Source organism: Eleginops maclovinus, chromosome 23 (assembly GCF_036324505.1).
Source record: "Eleginops maclovinus isolate JMC-PN-2008 ecotype Puerto Natales chromosome 23, JC_Emac_rtc_rv5, whole genome shotgun sequence".
NCBI lineage: Eukaryota > Metazoa > Chordata > Actinopteri > Perciformes > Eleginopidae > Eleginops > Eleginops maclovinus.
The window spans coordinates 5,917,655-5,940,517 of record NC_086371.1 but is presented as its reverse complement, the minus strand read 5'-3'; the positions used below and the strand labels follow the sequence as shown (position 1 = coordinate 5,940,517).

The following is a 22,863-nucleotide window of genomic DNA, read 5'->3' as shown; positions in this document are numbered from 1 at the left end:
TTTCAGTCTGATTCTGTGCTCTGTTCGTATGCAATAACTTGTGAAATGTTCTGAAAAAGTGACAATGCTGGTTGGGTTTCATGTTTGAGTTTCTACATGCTTTGCCCTTTTCTTTGTCTGTTTAATCCACAAGTTGAGCAACACTTCTAAGTTGGGTTCAGGTTAAGAGTTTGGTTTTCCTAAAAGACAAAATGAATAAAAATGTATTTTCTTACGTTAAGTAGAGAAACTTTAATTGCACCTTGCTGCTGCGGCCTAGCATTACTGAGGCTACTTTGGTTTCACAGCGAAGGAGGCATGGCGCAGGAGGGCATGTGGGTGAAGGGTGGAAGCGTCATGTGGTGGATTGTAGTTCCACACATCCCGACGCACGCATACACAAACACACTTGAAGAACCAGACCAATGGCCCATGCTGTGTGTCACATCTTGTGCCAGTGCAGTGTGGTTACCTCTGAAAAGAAACACTCCACTGACTTACGAAGCCAGTCTGTTTAATATAAAAACCACACTGGGAACTAGGGGCCGGAGGGTTTATGCAGTAGCATCTGGCGTCACCTTAGATGCCTGCCAGGGCACACATTAGATCAGAATAATTGGCCAGGACAGCAGCTGGAGATGGACAAATGAGAACCTCCTCCTGGGTGACCTGATGGCCGAGGGGGAGATTCAACAATGCTGTTCAGTGTCTGATAAAGAGAAACAATGACACATAAATAAGCTATAGGGTGAAGCTTTTTTCTATAGGTTTGGGGGTACTGATCGAAATATTTAAGTACAGTAATATGAGAAAAAAACATGTATCTCACATGTGCAGGGTCACAATAATGGCAATTGATCTATCTATCAAACGGCAAATGTAACTTTAACATTCTTAGCCAACACCTAAAGATCAATCTGAAGGTTAGTTTATTTATTTTTATAAACCAGAGTTAATTGGTTCAAGAATGCTATTTTGTATGTATTCGTTTTTTGCTCTATTTGAAAACACAACTTGGACACATCTCTCTCAAAATTAAAAATGGAAGAATTTATTTTGACTTCAATACAATGAAATACACAAACAGTTATTGCAAAGGCAGAGATAAATAACTTTGGCATACAGAAATTGAAAACCATCCATAACACAATGGCAATGTAAGATGAGTAAGAATGAAAACGGCCTATACTACTTTACAGTGACATACGTAGCAAAAAAACAAACATTTTGGACCTACATTTCCCTTTAATCAAACAAATAAATATTGAATATGAACAATCTCAAATGTAGCAAGAAGTCCTGAAGCAAGCAGATCTGAGATAAATGAGAAGGGTTGAATGGAGAGTTGAAATGTAACGACCAGTTGATTCAACGTGTGCAACTACAATTTTTCTCTTTGAGAATCTTTGGCAGAAAAGGCACAATGGTCGAAAGGAAATGTAAGTGAAATATTTACACATAAGACAGTCTTATGAGCAAGACGCTTTAACAATACCGTGGCTGCAGATTAAATCTGTGGTGGAACAAAAGGAGAGCAAAGGAAAACTGCTCATGAAGAAGGACCTCTCTTTGCCTCAATGATAATAATAGAGGAGCAGAGGGAGTAAGGCAGCTGGAGCCAGCTCGCTTATAGACATAAAAAAAAAGTACTTGAACAAAGAAGCTCCCATTTTCCATGACACTATCAGCCCACACTGGCTGAACCTTAAAAGAGACCTCAAGAAGAGGAAAAGGCACCTCAATGTTCATATCTCTGAAAAGGAAATAGTCTTCAGAGCGCAAAGATCCAGATCTGCTCCAGTGTCTCTCTAAAATGCACTCAAATCGCACTATTGGTATTCCACAGCATTCAAATCCATTCAGCAGACTTATTAGATTCCAGTCTATTCCGTTTTATCCAATTAGCGAAAGGACAACAGGATGAAGGGACAATCTTGTTAGCTCCCAGTGGAAGTGGATGAGATACAGAACGTTGCAACAGCTGCACAGGTTCATTTCTAATGAACTGTGCGATTCTGGTGGCAGCTATTATATGTGTGAGGTCAGTCCAAGTCATCTTTACACACACAGGCACACTCCTCATGGTGCTCCAAGAGGACATCAGTCATAGACTTCTGCAGGCCTTTGACTCCGCTTCGATGTTTCAGCAGTAGGACCTGTCAGAGAGGAGGATGCATAAGTAAACAACTGAACATCAAACACTTGGACAAAACAATATTTGTCTAAAGAGTTGTGATGAGGCCAGTGACCTCATCTCAATTCCCAAACTATACATGGTATTGCAGTTTCATTTAATTAGAAGCCTGAAATAGGAGGGAGAGATGGAAAATGTAACAGCTTGAATAGAAATTACAGTAAATGTGTTTGGTTGGTTATATGACAGGGTGAGGCATGTCACGTGTTTATGAATCATTGGTGCGTTTCTGAACTAGCTTGCAGGCTTCGATCCATTTCATGGATTCCCCACATTTTAGCATGAATGTGCTCAACAAATGTCATCTCAATTAACCGTTACCCTAACCCTGAAGTTAGTGAGACCTCACAATGTTTTTTATTAAAGCATAATTGTAAATATAAAACCATATATGGTAAGCCGACATACACAGCCCCGGTCTTTGCTTTCTTCTTGTAATTATATAATTTGACCTTTAAAATGTTTGGCTCTGAACTGGCTTTCCTTTCAAATCTGAAGTTGAAAATGTATAAACACGTTTAATGTTCCTCGTATTTCACGGCCAGGATGATATTCACCTCATGGTATTTCTTTGTGACCCTGGCAGGAACACACTGGCAGTCGAAGCAGCGGTGAGAGCAACAGGCACAGTTTCCACCACAGCGCTTCACCAGGAGGCAGCTTGGCCAGAAAATGGCATCTGTCCTCTTCAGCTCCTCGCGCAAGGAGACGGAGAAGTTGCGTGGGGTGCAGCTGTACAATCGCACTTCCTCCCTCAACAGATTGAGATCAGCTCCTCCTCAAAGACACAGAAAGTAGACGATCAAAATCATTTACCTTTGAAATAATCTTTATAACTTCTTAAATGTTTTGTTTCATGTAAAGTCCATTATGATGTATGAGTTTAAAAGTGTCGTACCTCTGGCTTTCTTATTATGGATGAAGGATTTCCCAAGCACATGCCACGTTGGTTTGTACAACTCCTCGATATCCAGCTGCCATCGCTCCGGCTCCAGGAACTTCATGACCTCCTCCACGCTGTCCAGCCCTGCCACAGCCTCTGACAGCTCCTCAACCCCCTGCTGGGATGGGGGGATGACTGCAGGGACTTCGGGCTCTGATACACTCTGCAGGAAAGCAGATGAGATGGATAGAGACGGAAAAGAAAGGTCATTCATTCAGCCAATACAGTGGGCTTAAAATGTTTAAAATTACAACAGAAACATCTATTGCTTTCACTTTTTATAGAAATGTAGTGTATGGGTGGGAATTAACAGGGTCCCCACGATACAATAATATTGCGGTACTTAAGCCATGATACAACAGCATTGCGATTCTACGATATGCTAAGTATTGTGATATGACAAATTACGATATGGCGCATTTCTGAATAGATGATTTCCCCCACCCCTCATAACCAGTACCATAAAGAAACCAGCAGTACAGAACAGAATACATAACATGTTGTTAATTATGTCAGCTCAGTATCAGCAGTCCCCACATCTGTACACTAAGCTGCTTCTCCACTTTAACTAATACTAGTACTCTGTAGCAGATACTGTATAGGTTTTTAGTATATCCAGATTCAATGTAAATATTGTTCTATTTCTGAACGTATCTTCTGTGTGCAACTATGTCTCTGTAAAAATTGTCTGTCATTATTTCTACAATGTGAAAAACTCATAAGGTATAAAAAGAAAGTGAGTGTGACTCCGCAATGGTACATTTTAGGTCATGGTTAAAATGTGTTTAAATTGAGTTTAGGCACATTAAATGCTACAGTGGTTTGGACTTCAGTTGAGTTAACAGAAACCATGACCGTCCAGGCCGTCTGGGACCCAATTTAAGCTCTGTGTGTTAGACCTGCTAATGTGTGGAAGGGTTTTAAATAAAGATTACAGACACACTGATGCTAAACAAAAGCATTCATACATTGGCCGATGCATTGGAAAAACGATTTACCAACTGAATTTGACATTTGAGAAATAGAAAAACTTTGAATTATTTATTGTTTAATTCTTATGTAAGCAACTGTCAAATGCTGCGAGACTGTGGGAAATATGGGTGTGTACCTGCCTCAGCAAAACAATGCGTGTTGACTCGAGACAAAAAGGTCACCATGCATCTGAACTCCAGCAAGGAATATTCAGTATGATATCCAAAGGAGTTCAATGCATTGAGAGAGCAAATGTGATTCAGTGGCAACAATTTTTAAATTGTCAAATGCTATCTCAACCCTGTCACCTTCTCTGCTTACTTTGCCTTACATCATTTGTCCCTTTGGCTCCCGTAAGCAGCAGTATTATTTGTCTTGAAATCCCAGTCCTCTAGGCTACAGCGTGCATTCACAGAGAAGATTGATACCTGGGGTGTTGCTCTTCCCACGAAAAAAGAGACTAATCTGTTAAACCTTTCATCAGGCAATGCTGCGTTTGTCCAACGTGTCAGCTCGTCCGGTCTCTCTAATCTCATGTGACTGACAGGTAGAAGGCAACAATGTGACACTTACAAACAAAACCATTCAGAACATTGAAAACATCCGCCGCTGGCAGCTGATCGTTGAGCTTTTGGGGCAGCAAGAAAAATGATAGCAGGAAACTGAATCTTAAATAATGCTATTTCATGTCACTGCAAAACCACATTGACAAAAGTTATCCATCAAGTGGCTTCCACTATTTTATTCCAAAGTGTTTGTTCTATATCAACGACAAGAAGAGCCATCAGAAATAATAACGATCGATACATATCCCTTTTTCGGCAGGACAAGACACAATTAGCAAAAGATATTGCAGGTTTTGGGGGATTTTACGATTTAATAAAAGTATTAAGACAGGAAACAACCAAGGTTTATTGACAGCAGAGGCCATGCAATACAAACAACCTTAAGTCCCTTTGGCTTAGATTTTAAAAAGAGATGCCAGTGGTTTGACATAGCTGCACCACAGGCTACAGAAATACAGCTGATGTGCAGCTGTGTTCATGCCACAGATTTGACTCATTCTTATGAGGCTGGCTTCATAACCACTGAACATATTTTGGTTTATTTGGCATCCGTTCAGGTTAACAGACCCAAATGTGAAAATAATACTCAGAGAAATGACTGGTCACACATAAAACTAGTGAAATAAAAAAGTGATTTCTCTGAGCAGAGCTGTATTTCCAAACGACTGGGAAAAGTTGTGATTCTTATTAGTTGAGCGTTGGCGGTGGCTTACAGCGCGGACTGGAAGCCATTAACAGCTTGTGAATGTCGATGGTGCAACACACACCCAATTAGCGGCACAGTGCAAGCTCAGCTTCAGATAAAGAAGTCAAGGAATTCTTCAGAGACACATCAGCATGGTGTGAATAAAGCTATAAGTAGCAGATGAGAGCTCCTGTTTAAGAAATTCACAAACAAAGTACTTAAATGGACCACCAACTTCTGGCTGGCATGCATGCATTCAGAGGAGCAATCATTAGGTAATGTTGCATGAGCACATACTCTAGTGCAATAAACAGAAGTTACATTGTAAAAACAGGAAATCTTGCCAAGTACATTTGTCTAATATCTATTCAAAATATGTCTCTATACTTGATATACGACATAATAACCTAAGAAGTAACAAAGCAGTGAGATATAGTGCTTTGTTTTTAGATGCACCTCAGATGAAACAAGTATTCTTTTACATTTTTATTGGAAAATCACCAACATACATAAGAAAACAGAACACTTTTGAGCATTTCTGGCTTATTTTGTGACAACGTTTCCTGATCCTGGTTCAAAATAAGTCTTTTCAGCTAATAACAGGATGTCATTTATCTAAATATCCCATTTTATTTCAAGAAATCTCACCAGGCAAATTGTCACTTGTTCTATTGGCAGTGTTCTTTACTAATTACAAGCAAAAACTCCTTGTTTCTATTATTCTTTTACTTGGTTTTGGAGCAGCATTTTTCCAGTGTAGTTTATACATTTTGATAGTTGATTTGCAGATGATTAATGTGTTTTATGATGAAAGTTGAGTTAGCTAATTAGTGAAAACCTGTTTTTAGTCAAAATAACTCAAAAGCTCTAAATTTGATGCCGTTTTGCGTTAATTAGGCAGAGATGACATGATGGTGAGATGATTTTGGAACCGGGTCGGTCCAGGTACTAGACTAGGTGACTGACGACATGAATTTAAAAAGTCATGAGCTCTTGTTTCCTGAAAGCTGACACTGACAAGAAATGCACAAAGTTAAAACAATTTCCTGAATCCATCGGTCTTCTCCATAAATGAACTGAAGAGAAGCTGTAGCAGTGGTCCAACACTGCATAGGTTCCTTTAGGGCCTTTTGTATGTAAGCAGTTGATGTTATGTACATTTAGTGATAATAATCCTTATTTCACGTGATCAGGATGAATACATTAGAAATCAAATTAAAACCTTTCATTTTCTAATCCTGCATAGAAATGTAACTCACATTTAGCAAATTACTTTTCTGTTAGCAGCAGTCTATGTCCATTCTTGTTTGTAAATGATAGACATACTGTGTATAATTAATAACAACACACTGCAATTTAAGCAGATAAAAAGGCTGTATTATGTGCAGGGAGTACAATTGTTTTGAAAAGAGAAAACACAGCTTCCAATAAAACAAACGCATTTTTATTCTTCTTGATGACCTTGGACAGAAAGTGTGAAAGCATTTAATGGACCTGTTATCGCTGCCAAACTCTCTGAACCCCCTGCCCCTGAAGAAATAACCTTATTTTCCAACTGTGATTACTTCATTCCTCTTTGTTCTGACACAGCACAACCACACGCTCCTATTCCTGGTAACTAAAATGACAGGTTCAGCTAACTATGTTGAGATGAGACTTCTGAAATAGCATCTTGGGAGAGCTCTGGAAAACAATATATTCTCCTTCATATGAAGTTGCAAACCGCTTCCTTGGACAAGAGAGCTTTAAGTAAGCAACAAGGTCTGTTGTGCGTGAAGAAAGTGTTTTTTACTCTCGCTTGCGCCACACACTACAATTTAGGTTGGTGTAAAAACAGACCTCAATTTCATCAAGCCAACAACAAGTCTTTTTGCATGACTTTTGCCAGTCATTTGGTTTATTTCTACTGTCCTTTTTTACCTCAATTCAAGTCGGAGTCTGTAAAACTCACTTCATTCCATTCAAATAAACAAATCTGGTAGACTGATCTCCCTGCGTAGGTAGCAGAGGGATTTCATTCTGAATTGGGACCTCACAGAGACAATGATGTATGTTCTGTTTGCTCCTTTAAACCAGCACTCAACACCCCTCGTGCTCACTTCAACAGACTCCTTCTCTTCTATGTTTTAACAACCTCTTCGCCTCTGCCTTTTATGCTTTTCCCCCAAAATCTCTTCCTGTGAATTACAGACCGGGTCTTATTCCCCCCCCCCCCCTTCCATTCCATGGAAGTGGTGGGGAGGAATTATTGCTTGTTTAAATATAAACTAAAGTGCCGGCCCCTGCGTGGCACGGGGTTCCAGTATCTGCCGGTCGACCACAGAGGAAACAGAGTGCTGCTGTTGTAGCGTGCTGCGTCTCTGTCAGAGGAAATTTCAAAGGGAAGACAGACTGAATGTGCAGAGGCCAAAGCTTCCCCCCCCCCCCCCCCCCTCATGGTTTCTGCACCTTTTAGAGTTGGATTAGAGAGACAAACTTGGTCTCTTATTCCATCATGTACTTATAGGCACACAGTGAACACCACAGTAGAGCTTTATTTATATGGCAGAATAATCTAATTTGACTTCCATTGCTGTGTGGGATGTTTTAAAAAAAAATCATGGCAGGGTTGAGAATCAATACTTTTATTAGGACCCACTTACTGTGTCTTGAATAAATCATTGATAACTGGCAAATACTGCTACAATATTTTATATCGAACAACTCTTGTTATAGTGTCTTATTGGATTAATCCATCTGCATTAGATAAAGCAAAGCCATACTCATGTCTCTAACATCACAGTCTATTGAAGCCTATTGGGGGAAAATATACAGTACAATTCCATGAAATTCATTCCTTACATGAAGATTATCCTTAGTGGGGATTGAAAAATCAGTAACCGAGCAGTCTGTAATAACTGTGGCTCTACCGCAAGAAGCTGGCACATAAGGACTGACTTAACTTTCAACACAACTGTCTTTTGAGAAACACAGCTTTGATACGCAGCTTGACACTCAGCATGCCAGTTGTTTTATGTTTTAAGGGTGAAGAAAGCATGCAACAATAATTTGTACAAAGAATAAGAGAACTAAAAAGCTTTTGAAGCATAAAGAAAAAGATACAGACAGAATACAGAGTGCCATCAGTGACCTCAGCTGCCTATTTGTACTTGTCAGATTTCACAGTGCTGCAGGCCATTAGGGATTAATGAGGAGTAGAGATGTTTACTCAAAGCAAGTGAACAGAACTAAAACATGACAGGTTAAAACACGGCAGTCGTCTCTTCAGTTTATCTCAAGGCTTTTGTCTGTGAAAGCATCAGGAACGGAGGGATTGTGTCTGTGTGTGTGGTCTGAAGAGCAGGACAGAAACAGCCTGACAGTGAAAGAAAATGTGGAATAGGGAGAGGCTGGATCCAGACAAAGATGGCAAGAAGTACACAGGCGAAGAAGTCTTTCAGAACATTTTTCATGCATTTTTCACAGTAGTTATGCAAGCATTAGTTGGAGGCAACACTGATCTGTCCCACTGATTAAAATTCAAAGAAAGGAGCCAAATATCTTTCTTTCTGATAAGGTAATCTTGACCTCTTTACACAAATAGTCAGTGTGTTTCGTAATCCATCCTCATAGCTGCACCTTGGTTGTACCCAAGAAATTCTGCATGGGGACGTCTTGCTTTTAGCTTAAAATGGCATCAACTATGTATGGGATTGATGTCCGATAAACCCTGAGAACATGAACAGGCAGAGTGAAAAAATGAAGTGAAACATCCTTTATTTTCAGTCTGATTATGAAGCTAATGTCGTACTGAGGTCAAGTAAGATTAAAAGAAGATGCTGATAAGAACACTTTCCTTTAGTGCCATTCAGTTTTTTTACTAAACCATATATACCATAGCTGCAAATGTGACTTTTACCAAAGCTTTTGATATACTGAAAAGTTTCAGCTTATGCTATGAACCATATACAGTATATACCAGCCAAACATTGAAAGGATGAATGGAAACAGAGATTCACAAGAGAGCGATTATGTTACAGGCTGAGACAAGAAGAATTACAGGAAAGAGCAGGAAGGAGGACAGGTTGTTTTTTTTACCTGAAATATATTAAAGTCCTACGTATTGAGGATATTTTTGTGAAGTATGGTATTGTTAAAACACATGAAAGGGGATATTACTTCTGAAGTACCGTATGTGAGGATAAAACATGGAGAAAATGAGAAGGACAGACAGACCGCAGCCTGACAATTTTCGACAAAGAAAGCACTTCTATCTCTTAATTCCTACTTTCATTTCAAAGGATTGAATGAATCCCCCTGAGGGTCAGAGGACGGCTTTGTGAACGTGAAGCCGTTTTATTTTCTCCATCTCAGGCAACACCATCAGCGACAGTGAGACACCCCGTGTGTCCCACAGTGAATCTAAAGGTACATAGCAGGTTCAAAGGGTATATGGTTTTATATACAAGAGTAATATAGAGCATATAAGGTCATTTTTAACTCTGGAAACAATACTAACCCCAGAAAATGAGAAAATGAAAGAGTTTGAGAACATTTGAACCATAGAGATTGTTTTTCAGTGCGTAGCGTTGTGGGACTATTCCAGGGTCCATTTTAGAACATTTGAATCTTTATGGACATCTCAGATATGGTATTCGTGTCTTACTGTAAATGTGCATTTGTTGAGATTGTGGACATTTTCCTTTGGCTGTGTTTAAAGGGACCGTATGATGCTCATTTTTAGCCTCTACTGTGACATGTTTACATGCTTTAATGTGCAAAACAAATTGCTTTATTTTTCCTCATACTGCCTCTGCTGCAGCTCTTTTCACCCTCTTTCACCCGGCGATTCAGGCAGGGGTGGAGTGTGCAGGGGAGAAGCTCACTCTGCAGGGAACTTTGTGATTTTAGCCTTTGAAGACCATTTACATGCACACAAACATAATACGCTACAGGGAAAAAACATAATAGGAGCTCTTTGATTGTATGCGTTGGCTTGAGGGTAAGATGTGAAGTGCAGGTGCCAGATGGTCTGACGGTGCTTAAACATAATTTCTCCCTCAACAATGCTTTAAACCTCTGGTACACATAAGCAGAAACGGATGATTGCATGTTAAGTCACCAAGTTATATAACAACAAGCTAATCATTTTAATTGTGCTTGCACGGCGGAGCCTTGCTTACTGGCATGGGAGCTCCCTGGAGTTGGCAAAGAAATAGCTAAGCAATCAACATCTTAAAATTCTAATTCTTAAACTCCTGACTATTGACGCTGTACGTACCACAGGCAGAGGAGAGTAGTGGATGGAGAATCCCGGCTCAGAGGGGAAGTACTCATCAGAGATGAAGCGGATCCTGATCTGACTGCCTTTGGAAGTGTGACTAGCTGGTGCCGACTCTGACCCACACCAGCGACCCAGGATGGTCTTCTCGGTCAGGTCCTCTAACTCCACAAAGTCGTACCTGGTGAGAGTGAGACACACAAGGAGCAGAAACGGATTATTTGAGTCTCACCAGACCCTGTATAAACCTGACATGCATCATTTGTGATCTGATCATATGAGCATTGCTTTTATTACATCACAACTGGGATATTGACGCGTGGCAACAATGCATAATGAAGGAAAACATATAAATGATGTGTTTGACAAACTTAATTATACATCTATCTGGGCAAGGGTTAGCACATTTCTTCAACTTGCATCTAAGTGCTCAGGGTAAATTTAAGGTCCTTCTAGTAATGGTGCATTGTACATTTCTAGGACTTTTATTGTGAAAGGTAAGAACAGATTATTACCACACTCTCAAACTGTGTTTCAGCATGTTTGCCACAATATTGTTTTCATCAGCACTGCCTTCCCCCTCTGAAGGTGAAATTGTTAATATCAACAAAGCTGCCGGGGGAAATAAAGTTTAACCTCATTAAAGAGAAGAAAGTAACAATTACAATTTGCTAGAGAGTTGTTTCTTATTTACTGCCGGAATCAAATGAATAGAAGGAAAGCTGGATATTAGCAGCGAAGTGAGGACAAACATGTTGCCATTGAAATATAGATTGTAATTAAACGTTGAGTTCATTTTACTGCAGCGTGTTGACTGTACAGTATGTTTGCCAATCTCTTCACTTAAACTTGTATTCACATTTTGAATTGTTTGAAAACTCCCTTTGTAAATGATTGATGTTTTCTTTTTCATACTACTGAGTGTCAATACCATCACAAACAAAAACCACAGTAAGCTATATAATAGCTATATAAAAGGTAAAAATGAAGATAATTCTGCAATAATGTACTTCACCATTATCATATTGAGTATTCAGTCATATTATTATACATTTTTCACTGTTAGTGACTCAATGTTAATAACCTGGCATTACCATACCCAATCACAAATGTAATAAGCTTACATATTTATCAGTATCTACATAAATAAGCTATTTAATTTGCCGGCAACAGAGTTCATTCAAACAGTATTTTCCTGTTTGTAAAAAAGATAAATACTCTTGGAAAACTACAAAAGCTACTGGTTGATAAAAATCAAACATTTTATCTTGGAAACATCCTGCAGTTTTTTTTTTTTTAAATACTAAAGTTCAACTTGCAGGTTTAAATATGTATTATTGGGAATTTTATATAAACTAAATACTGATATAAAATAAATGGAGTGAAATATCATCAAACGCAACATTTAGCTTGAGGCGCAGATCTGACTTTTCGACCCTGCACCAACATGACAGTCTCTCTCTTCACTGGCCAGCCTTCAAACCCATAATCCCAGTTAACATTATGAAGTGCAGAAGCATATGGCCATGCTCTCCTGTGGTGTGCCAAGGCTAACATCGCCCGACCTCAGCACTTAAGACACGCAGTTCACGAGTTCAGCCTTTATTATTTATATGTGTGTTACCAGTAGCTGTCCTGCATTCAATACAGCCTTGTTTCACTGACTCTTCACAGTCTGGGGTTAATCACTTTGCCATTTGCGTCAACAGGCACGCTAGCCTCTCATTGAGTGCTGCCAATTCGGATATTTGGATTTCTAGGACATTGTTTACATTTTGCACAGGCTTGACAGATTCAATTCAGGCTGGTTTCGATAAAACAACATGAGGGACATGAGTGGGACTAAAAATGGATTTTCTGTGATGTTAAATAAACTGAAAGGCAGGAGGGTCGATACATTTACTGACTCTGCTGCGTTTGATTTGGAAAGTTATACTGGAAGTTTGTAATCTGCACAAATAAACATATACCATATATTCAGTTTAAACGTACAAATGTTAGACTAGAATGGTATGAAATAGCTTTGGAAAGGGATAACATATCAGTCCAGCTTCTAAATGCAGGTCAATGACGAGGGAAGCTTTCCCCCCCAAACATCAGCGCTGAGACAGATCCAGAGCTCTGACAGATGGCTCATCAATAATGCAGGACGCCCTGATCATTACACATCGCCATGTGTTCAGAACCACCATGTCGAACAGTGGTTTCTCAGACTTACAAATGCACTGACACACATACCAAACTGTAAGTACAGTCACAGTGAACAGGATCAGAACAACAAAAGGAATCTATACACTGCTGGCAGATAGGATTACCTTCCTGCACACTGCAAGCAAACTGTGTTTAATATTCACAAAGCTTTCCCCTACAGTTTTGCATTTTATTAATGGATTCAATATCTAGCTCTGACATGATGCAGATTAGCAACACAAACACAGTATTTTAGTCCTCTCCTTTTAGAGTCAAGACGGAGAACATAAATGCCTTTCTGAGAACAGTCCTGTCTGAGAGCCATCAAGCACGACTCTGCTGCCATGCCAACCAGCAAGACCGATCCCTCTCCAATATGCCTCTCCTCCAGTGGATTTGGAAAGAATGCTTTTCATCGTGCCACAGACAAACAGAATAGCAGATGAGCATCTCCACTACACAGCCTCGCTCTCATCTTAGCAAAGGCTCCTTGCTCCAGGCTTGCTAGTAAAGCCGAAACACATCTCGTACCGTTTGTTTTATCCCCTGCCGTCGCTTTATATCACTGGACAAAAGATCAGGGTCTTATTTTCATGCATTATATTGTGCACTGGCAGCAGGATAAGAGCAGTGTATCAATAACTTTGTGTATGAACGTTTTTCTCCGTAACACTGGGGAGCATTTGTGAACATTTAAAAATGTTTTCACACATGAAAGATATGCAGACTTGGCCAGAGGCTTTTCGAGTTGAGTATGTGTGTGTGTGACTGAGAATGTGTATTGGAGAGAGGGTGAGAGAAAAGACAAGTAAGGAGTCGTGTGAATGTGTGTCTGCTTGCGATTGCATGCTGCATTCATCTGTCTGCCAACCCTGCCAAGAGTGTGTATCTTGGGATCCGATCAAAACCTGTTGGGCCTCAGTGTGGAGAGGGAGAGAAAAATGTCAAAGCAGGAACAGTAGACGTTGCCATGACTTGCATGACCCTGGAAAAGGATGTTGATATTGTTTATCGCCCCTCTCCCTCAGGACGCCGACTAGTGCAGTCTTGTGGAGTCAGGACGGCACAAAAGGTGTCAATCTGCACCAACTGCGGAGCTTTCTCTCATGGGGTCTCAACATGAATACTAACCTCGTCCGTCCATATACACTGAGGTGTGGGGGGCTCAAATTACCTGAACACAAAGACTGTTGTCAGTACTTCCACAAACATGTATCCTGGATGGTACTGCAATTCACATCAACAAACAGTTCAATCAAACCTCATTGAATGCACAATAACTGTCTCTGGTGAAAGAAGTATACTGTTCCACATCTTCTTCTACCTTATCACCAATCCAACAATAACCTGTGAACTGTCATTCCCCTTGTCATCCATTAGGGGGCTCTCCAGGAATGACTAGCGAGGTCACCGTCCCCGAGCTTTTCCCCACCTTGCAGTGATTGGGCTCCTCCATGCTAACCAGTCAGATGTGATATATTGACAAAAGGCACTGAGCATAATGCACTGAGGGTAAATCGATTGCTGGGGCTCGGGATCCCTGTTCAAATTGAAAGGCAACAGAGGCAAACCCAGTAATTTAAAGTGGGCTCCTCAATAAAGCAGAGGATGTATACAGTATGTGTGAGTTTGGGTTTTATGTGATGTCACTCAGAGGGTATGGCGCGTGTCTTTTAAATTATCACGGGAGCAGCTAAAAATATCACGTACAATACAGCAGATCTGAACCTCACCGTCACGGTGTCCTCTGTGAAACAAATCACTCTGTGGATGGGTTTTCAATATTCACGAGCTGCCACTGCAGACCAAAGGCAATTTCACAAATGGCCACACTCTGGACTCTAAATCTTTGAGAGAGGACGACCAGAAAGGCGGGACACGTATTTAACCTGGCCCTACATGTATCTGGCATGCCAACCTGGGAGCGACCCCATTAGATGAGAGTCGGCTTAGCAGAGGAAACTTTTAATGAAAATCTGTTCACTGTGACAGCTAACTGCAGGAGCAGATGATCATTTAAATCATGTGTAACAAAGAACAGTTTAATTTAGACTATATAAAAGTGGATTTTTTTTCCCTGGAGCTTTAAAACGTACTTTTAAAAAATACTTTTAAAGAAACACATATTGGTTTTTGGAGGTTTGCACATTTGTCAAATTAGTGAGAAAGAGTCTGTACCCATTACATTGGCTTAGAAAGATAGAAGACATTAACAAAGACAGGAAAGTGGTACCTAATAAAATGATACAATGCATTAACATATTAAATGCAATCATAACGTTTGCTTTGTCTTATTCCTATTGATAGAGAAACACTTGCAGATGCTTAGCAGGCCGTAGTCCCCCAACATTAAATCTGTTAGTTCTTTATAAAGGAACACGATATACACTTTCTACTTCTTGTACTTCATTTACAACTATACTGCTGCATGATCTTACTTGCATATGCCATCCTCGGGGTCCTCTAGACCAAACTTCTCATCGAAGGTGAGCTGGATCCTCATGGTTTCGGGCGCCACTAGTCTCCAGACCAGTACGGTGTTCCTGGGGTAACGATGTGGGAAGTCTGGGCTGTTGACCATTCCCTCTCCAGACACTGTGATGATCTTCTCCTGATGGGAATTTTGCACTCCTTTAACAGAAATCAGATTATGTGTGTTAAGATTTGCATATATTACAGCAGTTTTATTGGTTCAGATGTAAACAGTTACAACCCGTATGCATAATTTCACGAGGTCTTGGTTTGGAGAAGAAACTAAGCTTATTATCTGGAACATCAACACGTTAAGCATCTTGCAAAGAGATATGGTGCAGTAGGAAATCTCAAGCAAGTGTCCAACATAAAAGATGAGACTTGAGAATGAACATCATATTGACAGTATTGATGTTTTGTTCAAGCTCTGACAGTCTTGCCCAACTTCGACATATGTCTCCTACTAAAACCTTTTTACAATTAACACATTATAAGTATACAAAGGGGAGGTTCCACTGGGGTGTGTCTTTAATCTAAACATACACATGCATAAAGCAAACACACATCACAAAAAAAAACCTTCAACGACTCTACATCTGGTATTTAAAGCTTCAACACAAATAAATAATTGAAGGTAATCCTTCATGATTGATCATTTCAACTGGTATTGATTGCAAAACCCCATGAAAATGAGCCGAATCTGCAGCTGAGTCACAATCGGGACTAAAATCAAGAGGTTAAGGGTTAGATATGGGGTATGAACAATGAACAATGTGACAGCTAGAATTCCTAAAAGGTGTACGCTAAAGTGTGTCTTCCAGAAAAAACCAAGCTTAACTGAACACCTCTACTATCATAAAGTGCTTTATTCTACCTGTAATTTATGTATATTTCCTGTGCAAATGGAAAACATTAGTGAAGCAGGGTTCTTCAAAGGGAACGCTGCCTGATGGATTTCACCAAGCTCCTCTCATTAGGCCATTAAGGCCCGTAGGGACCAGAGGATGCAGGATTTAATCACAGTGATGAAGCTTGTCACTCAGTCCCCCGGGACCCCATCAGCAGAAACATACTTTCACCTGAGCCTCACAACCGCTGCAATGTCAAGACCCTGAAGCCGTGCTGATTGCAGGACTGTGAGATTTAGTTTGTTGTGTTTTACGCAATCAAAATCAATACAAAACAGCATCAATATATCATTTATGCTCTCATGTCTCATTTATTTGCATTGCAATACAGTCTTAAATACTACAAAACTTCTAAAATATACAGTAACACTCTCCAATACAGTCCCAAGCTTAACAAACGCACTTGAAAAAAGAGAAAACTGCTAATCTTCGTCATAAAATCAGTAAAGATTAATGCCTGTCTGCGAGATATTCATCACTTCATTCATTTAAATATTTTAGGTAACAGCTTATTTGGACTACAATGTCTTTTATTTCAACATATAACATGCACATGTAGAGTTTTATATTGCGTTTTGGTGGAATGCATGTTTTGTTAATGCAGTCATTTTTACATGTACAGGTTCAACTGAAAATATAGCATTGCTGTAGCTAAATTTCAAACGGCATTATCATAATTTGCCACAAAATTTGTAAAGAAATACAAAAGAAAATGCACGAAAGAGGCCAATAGTTACGGCGACAAAACTCTGCATTGATTGTTGGATTAAGGTATTTTAAATTCCACATATTGCTCTGGTATACCAGCATGCAGTAATTGCCACAGCATTATACCCAACATGCTGTGTTCTGTTTCAGTCTCAGAGATTACTTTAATAAACTGAACCATTCTACTTTAAATGTGTACAATTCAAACAGTATTTATTTTTCTACCACTGATGATCACTCAGTATTCATAAAGTGATCCAATATGTCTCGCCGTCAGAGGAACCAGCAGGAGTTTAATGCACTCCGGTAGAGGGAGTGTGTCGCTGGGAGTTTGTTATGCATTAAACGGATGAGTAACCCTTTCCCCAGTGCAACCTGTTAGACACATTTATATTTGGAACACATTTTGAGCTTGATTACTCTTTATTCTGCCATACATTTGATTTAAGGACATGATTCATACCTAGAGGCTGATTAATTCTGAGGTTATTTGCTTGCAATAGAAACAAAAACACAGACAGGTTAAGTCTGTGCCATGTTCTCACTCTGTGTAAAGTCAAATTACACTGAAATTCTCTGTCACGCTCCAAGGACAACAAGTCTGTCTGAAAGAGTGGTCACTGGGAGCAAGTTAGGAAAACAACTGTGGTAGAGTACTGTCTGTATTCACCAAGTCAGTTGCATTTCTAAGGTTCTTGTAAGCTATCCCCCTGCTGCTACACCCATGTTTTCCATGAACACTGGACATCAAGTGTGATTTAGAGGTAATTCTCAAAACAATGGCCTTCGTTCAGCTGTTATCTCTTAAATCTCCATAATATTTGATCCTAATGTTCTATTAACACATATAAGTAAAGGCCCATTGAACACTTCACTACAGTAAGAAAAGAGTATTAGTTGTAGATTTGTGCTTTGTTGTTTTTCTTTTCAGACACTATGGTTTGACTTGTTGAATGTTACAGGAAAAGAGGATTTCAGGGCAATCAAGACTGTTCTTTACATGGCTGGTTAAGAACAGAACATTGCTGCAGGATTTGGAAAGGCAATTAAAGAAGAAGACACAGCCCTCCAATTTCATTAAATGCTGAATTTAACTGCAGCCCCACTTCTTCAACATTACATTTGAAAAGCTGGAAAGGCCTGCTGTGTGCCTTGAGGTTGGCTAAGCGGTTATAGGGATGGGTTTAGCAATGGTCAAGTCAATTAATATATACATAATATTGGAGAAATGTGCTTTTCAGAATGCAGCAATACTTTGAATATCCTGAAACCAAAATGTATAGGGCATCAGTAACTTTCTTTTTGGGTTCTTCTTAGATGTTCTGGTTATTTTTAATGACCAAGGAGTCCAACCCCTTTCTGATCTAATAAAAAACAACATTTTTATCAAGATGTAACTTGATGACATACTGGCTTTCTCTCCTGGCTAACGAGTAAGCAGATGAAACAACAATGACACTTTTTTTTCCTTCTGAAAAACAATTACATCAGATTGCAGATATCCCTTTGAAGTTTTCATTTGGCTTTGGTGGTGTGCCAGGTGGGAACAGATTGAATGACAGAGTGCCAGATGCAAAGAAAAACAAAGCCCAGGCACGGCTTCTCAATGAACGGGCTCTTTCATAACTCTGAGAAGAGTTTGCCCTCAAGTACAAACTGCCTCGCAGAATATGGGCCAACATTTTTGGAAAATACAAACACCCTGTATAGCATATCTATTAAATAAAATGCCACCTAAAGCTATATTTCTTCTCGGGGTTAATGTCAACATGATCATACTCTATTATAATCTCATTTTTGCCCCTGCAGTCATTAATATCTGATTTATTTGCCTAAACTACAGAAAAAACTGAGGATTACTGCCCGAGTCTTTGGTGCAAGTAGCTGCAATACACTAGGTGTGATTGACTGTTTTTATATCCATTTGCTGGCTCAGGAGGAAACAAGCCGGTAGCTTTCATGTTATTAAAGCTTGGTCCTCCATCACAATGACATGTTTTTAATTATTTTAAAAAAAACATACGGGCTCATAAAGTGCATGATGATAATTTGAAAGAAAAGGTGATTCTTTAATGCTTGAGTCCAGATGTACTGTAGGTGTACACATGGTATTAATACAACTGAAAAAACCCAACACAAATATATCTGCACAATCATAAATAGATGACTCCTTTGAAAGGATTAATAAGGCTTTCTGTGGTAAATGACGACTACTTTTCAAACTGTATTAAGACTATAATTAAGAGGAGAATGGGAAATGAAAACCTGAGCATGTTGTTGCAGAGAAAGGGGAAAAAAACAGGAAAAATGACCAGGACATTAAAGCATTAGGTCCTGATGAAAAGTATTCTAGAGATCTGCTTGGATGAAATCATGCTTAAACAAAAAACTCTGCAAATATCCTGCCTAATCCGTACACAGTCATCACAGGTAATTGCAGTAGGTGGGGTACAACGTTTCTGCATTCCTCTTCGTTCAGTTCTTTGTGCAGGGAGCTAAAGAATTAACTATCCAAGTGATTCCTCGCTTTGGATCTTTTGTTTGCTTGCATCAAAGCAGAAACTCCTGAAGAGAGCGCTCTTCCAGAGTACATCGGCTGCAAACCAATAACTCATCCTGACCTACAAGGCCAAAAACCAACTCTTTCCTGAAGCTTTATCTTTGTTGTAAACAATAGTCTCCTTTATCCTCCTCTGTTCTACCTTCCTATTGATATCCTTCTTCTCTGACATACCTTTGCTGAACAGTAAAACTTGGACTTGGGTGTAACATTGACTTGAACATGACCTCACTTTCGGGGTTAACCAATGTCACCTAATGATCAGAGCAGCGGCCCCCCAGAGTGAATTACCTCAAACATGACTTTTCCTTGACCTACTTTTTTCCTCTGTGAGGAAAGTAGAGCCGACTATTAAGGGAGGAAGTGACTGAATAAATAGGAGCCTATACAGTGCAGCCATTGTGCTTTGTTCACACGTTAGTGGGTGAACCGTTCATGCTGTTAAACATTAACCTTTCCCCTGCCAGAATAGAACTGGAGCGCATAAGCAGAGAACCGTGGAGACGTGAACACTACTGCATTAGAGCACACTGAGACATTATTAATACTACTAGAGATTATAATACAAAATACAACAGGTCAACATAGTGACAAACAAATTAATATCTGTGAAAGACTGCACATTGGTTGGACAGTACTGTGTATTTGTACTCCTGTGCAATGCCTTGATAACTTTCTGCTGTTGTACCACAATAATTTCAAACTTTAGCATCAATAAAGTACATTTATCAACATTTATATCTATATTTCAGTACAGTGGCTACAGTAAATCCATGAAACCAAACCCCTTCCCCCTCACACACACTGAGAAAGGTACAAACACATACATATAGTAGACCCAGATGCATTAATAAATATTAGATGCCTTCAAGCAACGATTAACTAATGAGAGCTGCCCCCTTTGTCCAGACTGCTGCATGTTTCCCATAAAAACGGAGAGGTAGGAATGAGAAACATTCATTCTGGCTTCTGTTAGGCTCACTAAATTCATCTTTCCTCACAGGATATCATTACAGTGTCTCACTACATCGGCCCCCTCAGCTTTGGAGTTTATGTGGTGGTCATACTCCATGATATAGTAGGCATAACTATGCCTTTCTTCTGGAAAACTTCTGGCTTACCACTATTCAGCCTTGAGAAAGTAATAAATATCTCTGCCTGCTTCAAATATGAGGTCAGACAAGATAAGTTTAAATGGGTACGGCCTTTATTTTCAGCTTCAATTGGTTCTGATCAAAATTAAAGACTCCAAAAATGTGTTAAACTTCTTCAGGGCCAAATCCAATTGTAATGGATTGAACTCCCATGGGGGTTGTATATGCTCGGTAATATGGCAGAGATGTTATTTTCACACATTATGGGCTAAAGATTGGTCCAGTTCTACACTGTGTTTTCCCAGCAGCCTCATGCATCATACATAACCAATCACGACAGCTATTTCCTGTCCGGCAATCGACAGCCGAGGAACTGTGACACTAAATCCAGGTTGTTTTTAATTACAGGACTGTTACCTTCACATCAAAATGAATGTGAGGCCCTGAGCGACAGAGTTGAAGCAGATTTGGTGATGTGATGAAACTGCACCTAACAAAGAATTCCTTTTTTTTGTTTTAATGCATGCTCGATGCAATCACTCCTCCATCTGTTGCTTATTAGGACGGTGCAGTGGTTACTACAGGTGCAGTAAATTCCCTTCCCTGCTTAGGATATTTATTGCTTTTGGGTTTACAGTCGGCCGGGCAAAAAAGGGTCTGCAACACGCCATGGGAATCTTTCATACCATTAAGAATTAATTTGGCCGCGTGGGACCCTTCTGTCGAGATTTAATCTGCCAGGCACATGCTCTGGGAGTTGTGCGGAAGAGGAAGAAGGCGGGAAAATCCGACACCCAAAATCCCCACACAGGTCGCTGAAATAAGAGCAAAGAGAGCAGCAAGATTCTTGTCTCAACAATCCTATTTTTGTTGATCACGTGTATGTTGAGGTACCAGAAGGATATTACAATTCACAAAAATTTCCTCTTGCCTTTCCATCCAAACCTGAGCTGTCTTTAAATGAATAAAGTTTGATTGACAGCAAGATCAAAACTACTCAGTCAACAACATATTATGTCAGATTATGCCCATCATTGTGTCCACCTGCAACTGCAAATACTGTCAGTACACTGGAAAATATATATACGTTTTCCCCTAATGAAATGCTTGGAGGGAACCCTTACTGTCATCAGCCAAGTGTCTTATTAGTTCATCAGTTGTTGGCGAGTAGATATCCACGGTCTATGCTCAGTATCATTTTCTCTTTCGGTAATTTTTAATCAGTATCTTTATTAAAATTTTATTCTGGTGTTTGAAAGTATGCCAAATGTGTCTTAAAGGCTTCAGAAAAGCTAGTAGAGATGCAAGGACAGTGTTTGAGTATGTGAGTGTAGTTGAGCCCAAAACCTCTAGGGGGCTCACCAATCCAACTCACACATGACTGATCCAATGACTACGTTATAGTATATAGACTGCATTTTCAGCCTTCAAGGTTTAGGGAAATAAAAAAACCACCCTTTTCATGCTTCACCACTAGAGAGAGAGAGATGGGTTTGCATGCCGGAGGAGATGACTGTTTCTCTGTGTGTGACGAGAGCAATGACAAGCATGTTAAGAGATAACATCATCACAGAATGACTTGTGAAGATCTTTTAAGATAACAGTAGCTGCTCTTTGACAAGCTGTTCCTTCTGAAGGTTTTCACACTGAGAAAAAACAAAAGAACTATTTAAATCTTACAATTGTTGACCGCAGTACAGCTCACTCTCCTGTCAGCTTCACTTTTTTAACCTCTGTAAGTCCTGTCCTCAACAGGTGGACAAATATGACCTGTGAAAGCCCTTTAAGTGTGAGGGTCAAAGATCACAAGACATGTAATCAGTCCCAGCACTAAGGGCACTGAGCTTCTTGCTTTGGCTGTGTGTTCATATAATAATGTGATACTTTATTGATCCCAGCAGTGAAATGCTCCATTTGCGTGCCGTCTCTATCTACAGGGAGGCCAGCCCAGTGACCCTGCAGGGGGGCAGGGTGGTAATGACCTGCATGCTCAGAAACACTTCAGCAGCGCGGATGACTTCCAGCAGGGGTGCTGCGCTGAGAACTGACTGAAGGGTGGTCTTACTTTAAGGCTGAGGTCAACCTGACCGAGTGGGCAGGAGGGAAATCTGTTGACACCTGCTGCAGAGGCAAAGCAAAACATCTGCACATCATATCGGATAACCTAACCTGATACTACCACGAGTGTGTGTGTGTGTGTGTGTGTGTGTGTGTGTGTGTGTGTATATATAAGTGTAGGTATACACTGTCATATTCTCTTTACAGCTGTCCCACAGAAAATCCATGGGTATACGTTTCCATTTGACATTATTTGTAATGAAAACGGATCTCG

At 39.9% G+C, this 22,863-nt stretch overlaps 1 protein-coding gene across 3 annotated transcripts in view; it reads right to left on the bottom strand.

Moving 5' to 3' along the window:
- Positions 1–1,014: 1,014 nt before the first annotated feature.
- Positions 1,015–22,863, bottom strand: part of pdgfc (platelet derived growth factor c) — a 77,098-nt gene continuing 55,249 nt past the window's right edge. For 2 of the 3 annotated variants that reach the window (XM_063876903.1, XM_063876900.1), the window contains exons 2-6: positions 15,228–15,420; positions 10,600–10,780; positions 3,072–3,279; positions 2,731–2,951; positions 1,015–2,135 (exon numbers count right to left, since the gene is read on the bottom strand). In XM_063876903.1, coding sequence (XP_063732973.1) covers positions 2,022–2,135; positions 2,731–2,951; positions 3,072–3,279; positions 10,600–10,780; positions 15,228–15,420 — 917 coding nt within the window. In that variant the 3' untranslated portion in view covers positions 1,015–2,021. The remainder of the gene's footprint in view (positions 2,136–2,730; positions 2,952–3,071; positions 3,280–10,599; positions 10,781–15,227; positions 15,421–22,863) is intronic. The other variant, XM_063876902.1, reaches the window with a different exon arrangement.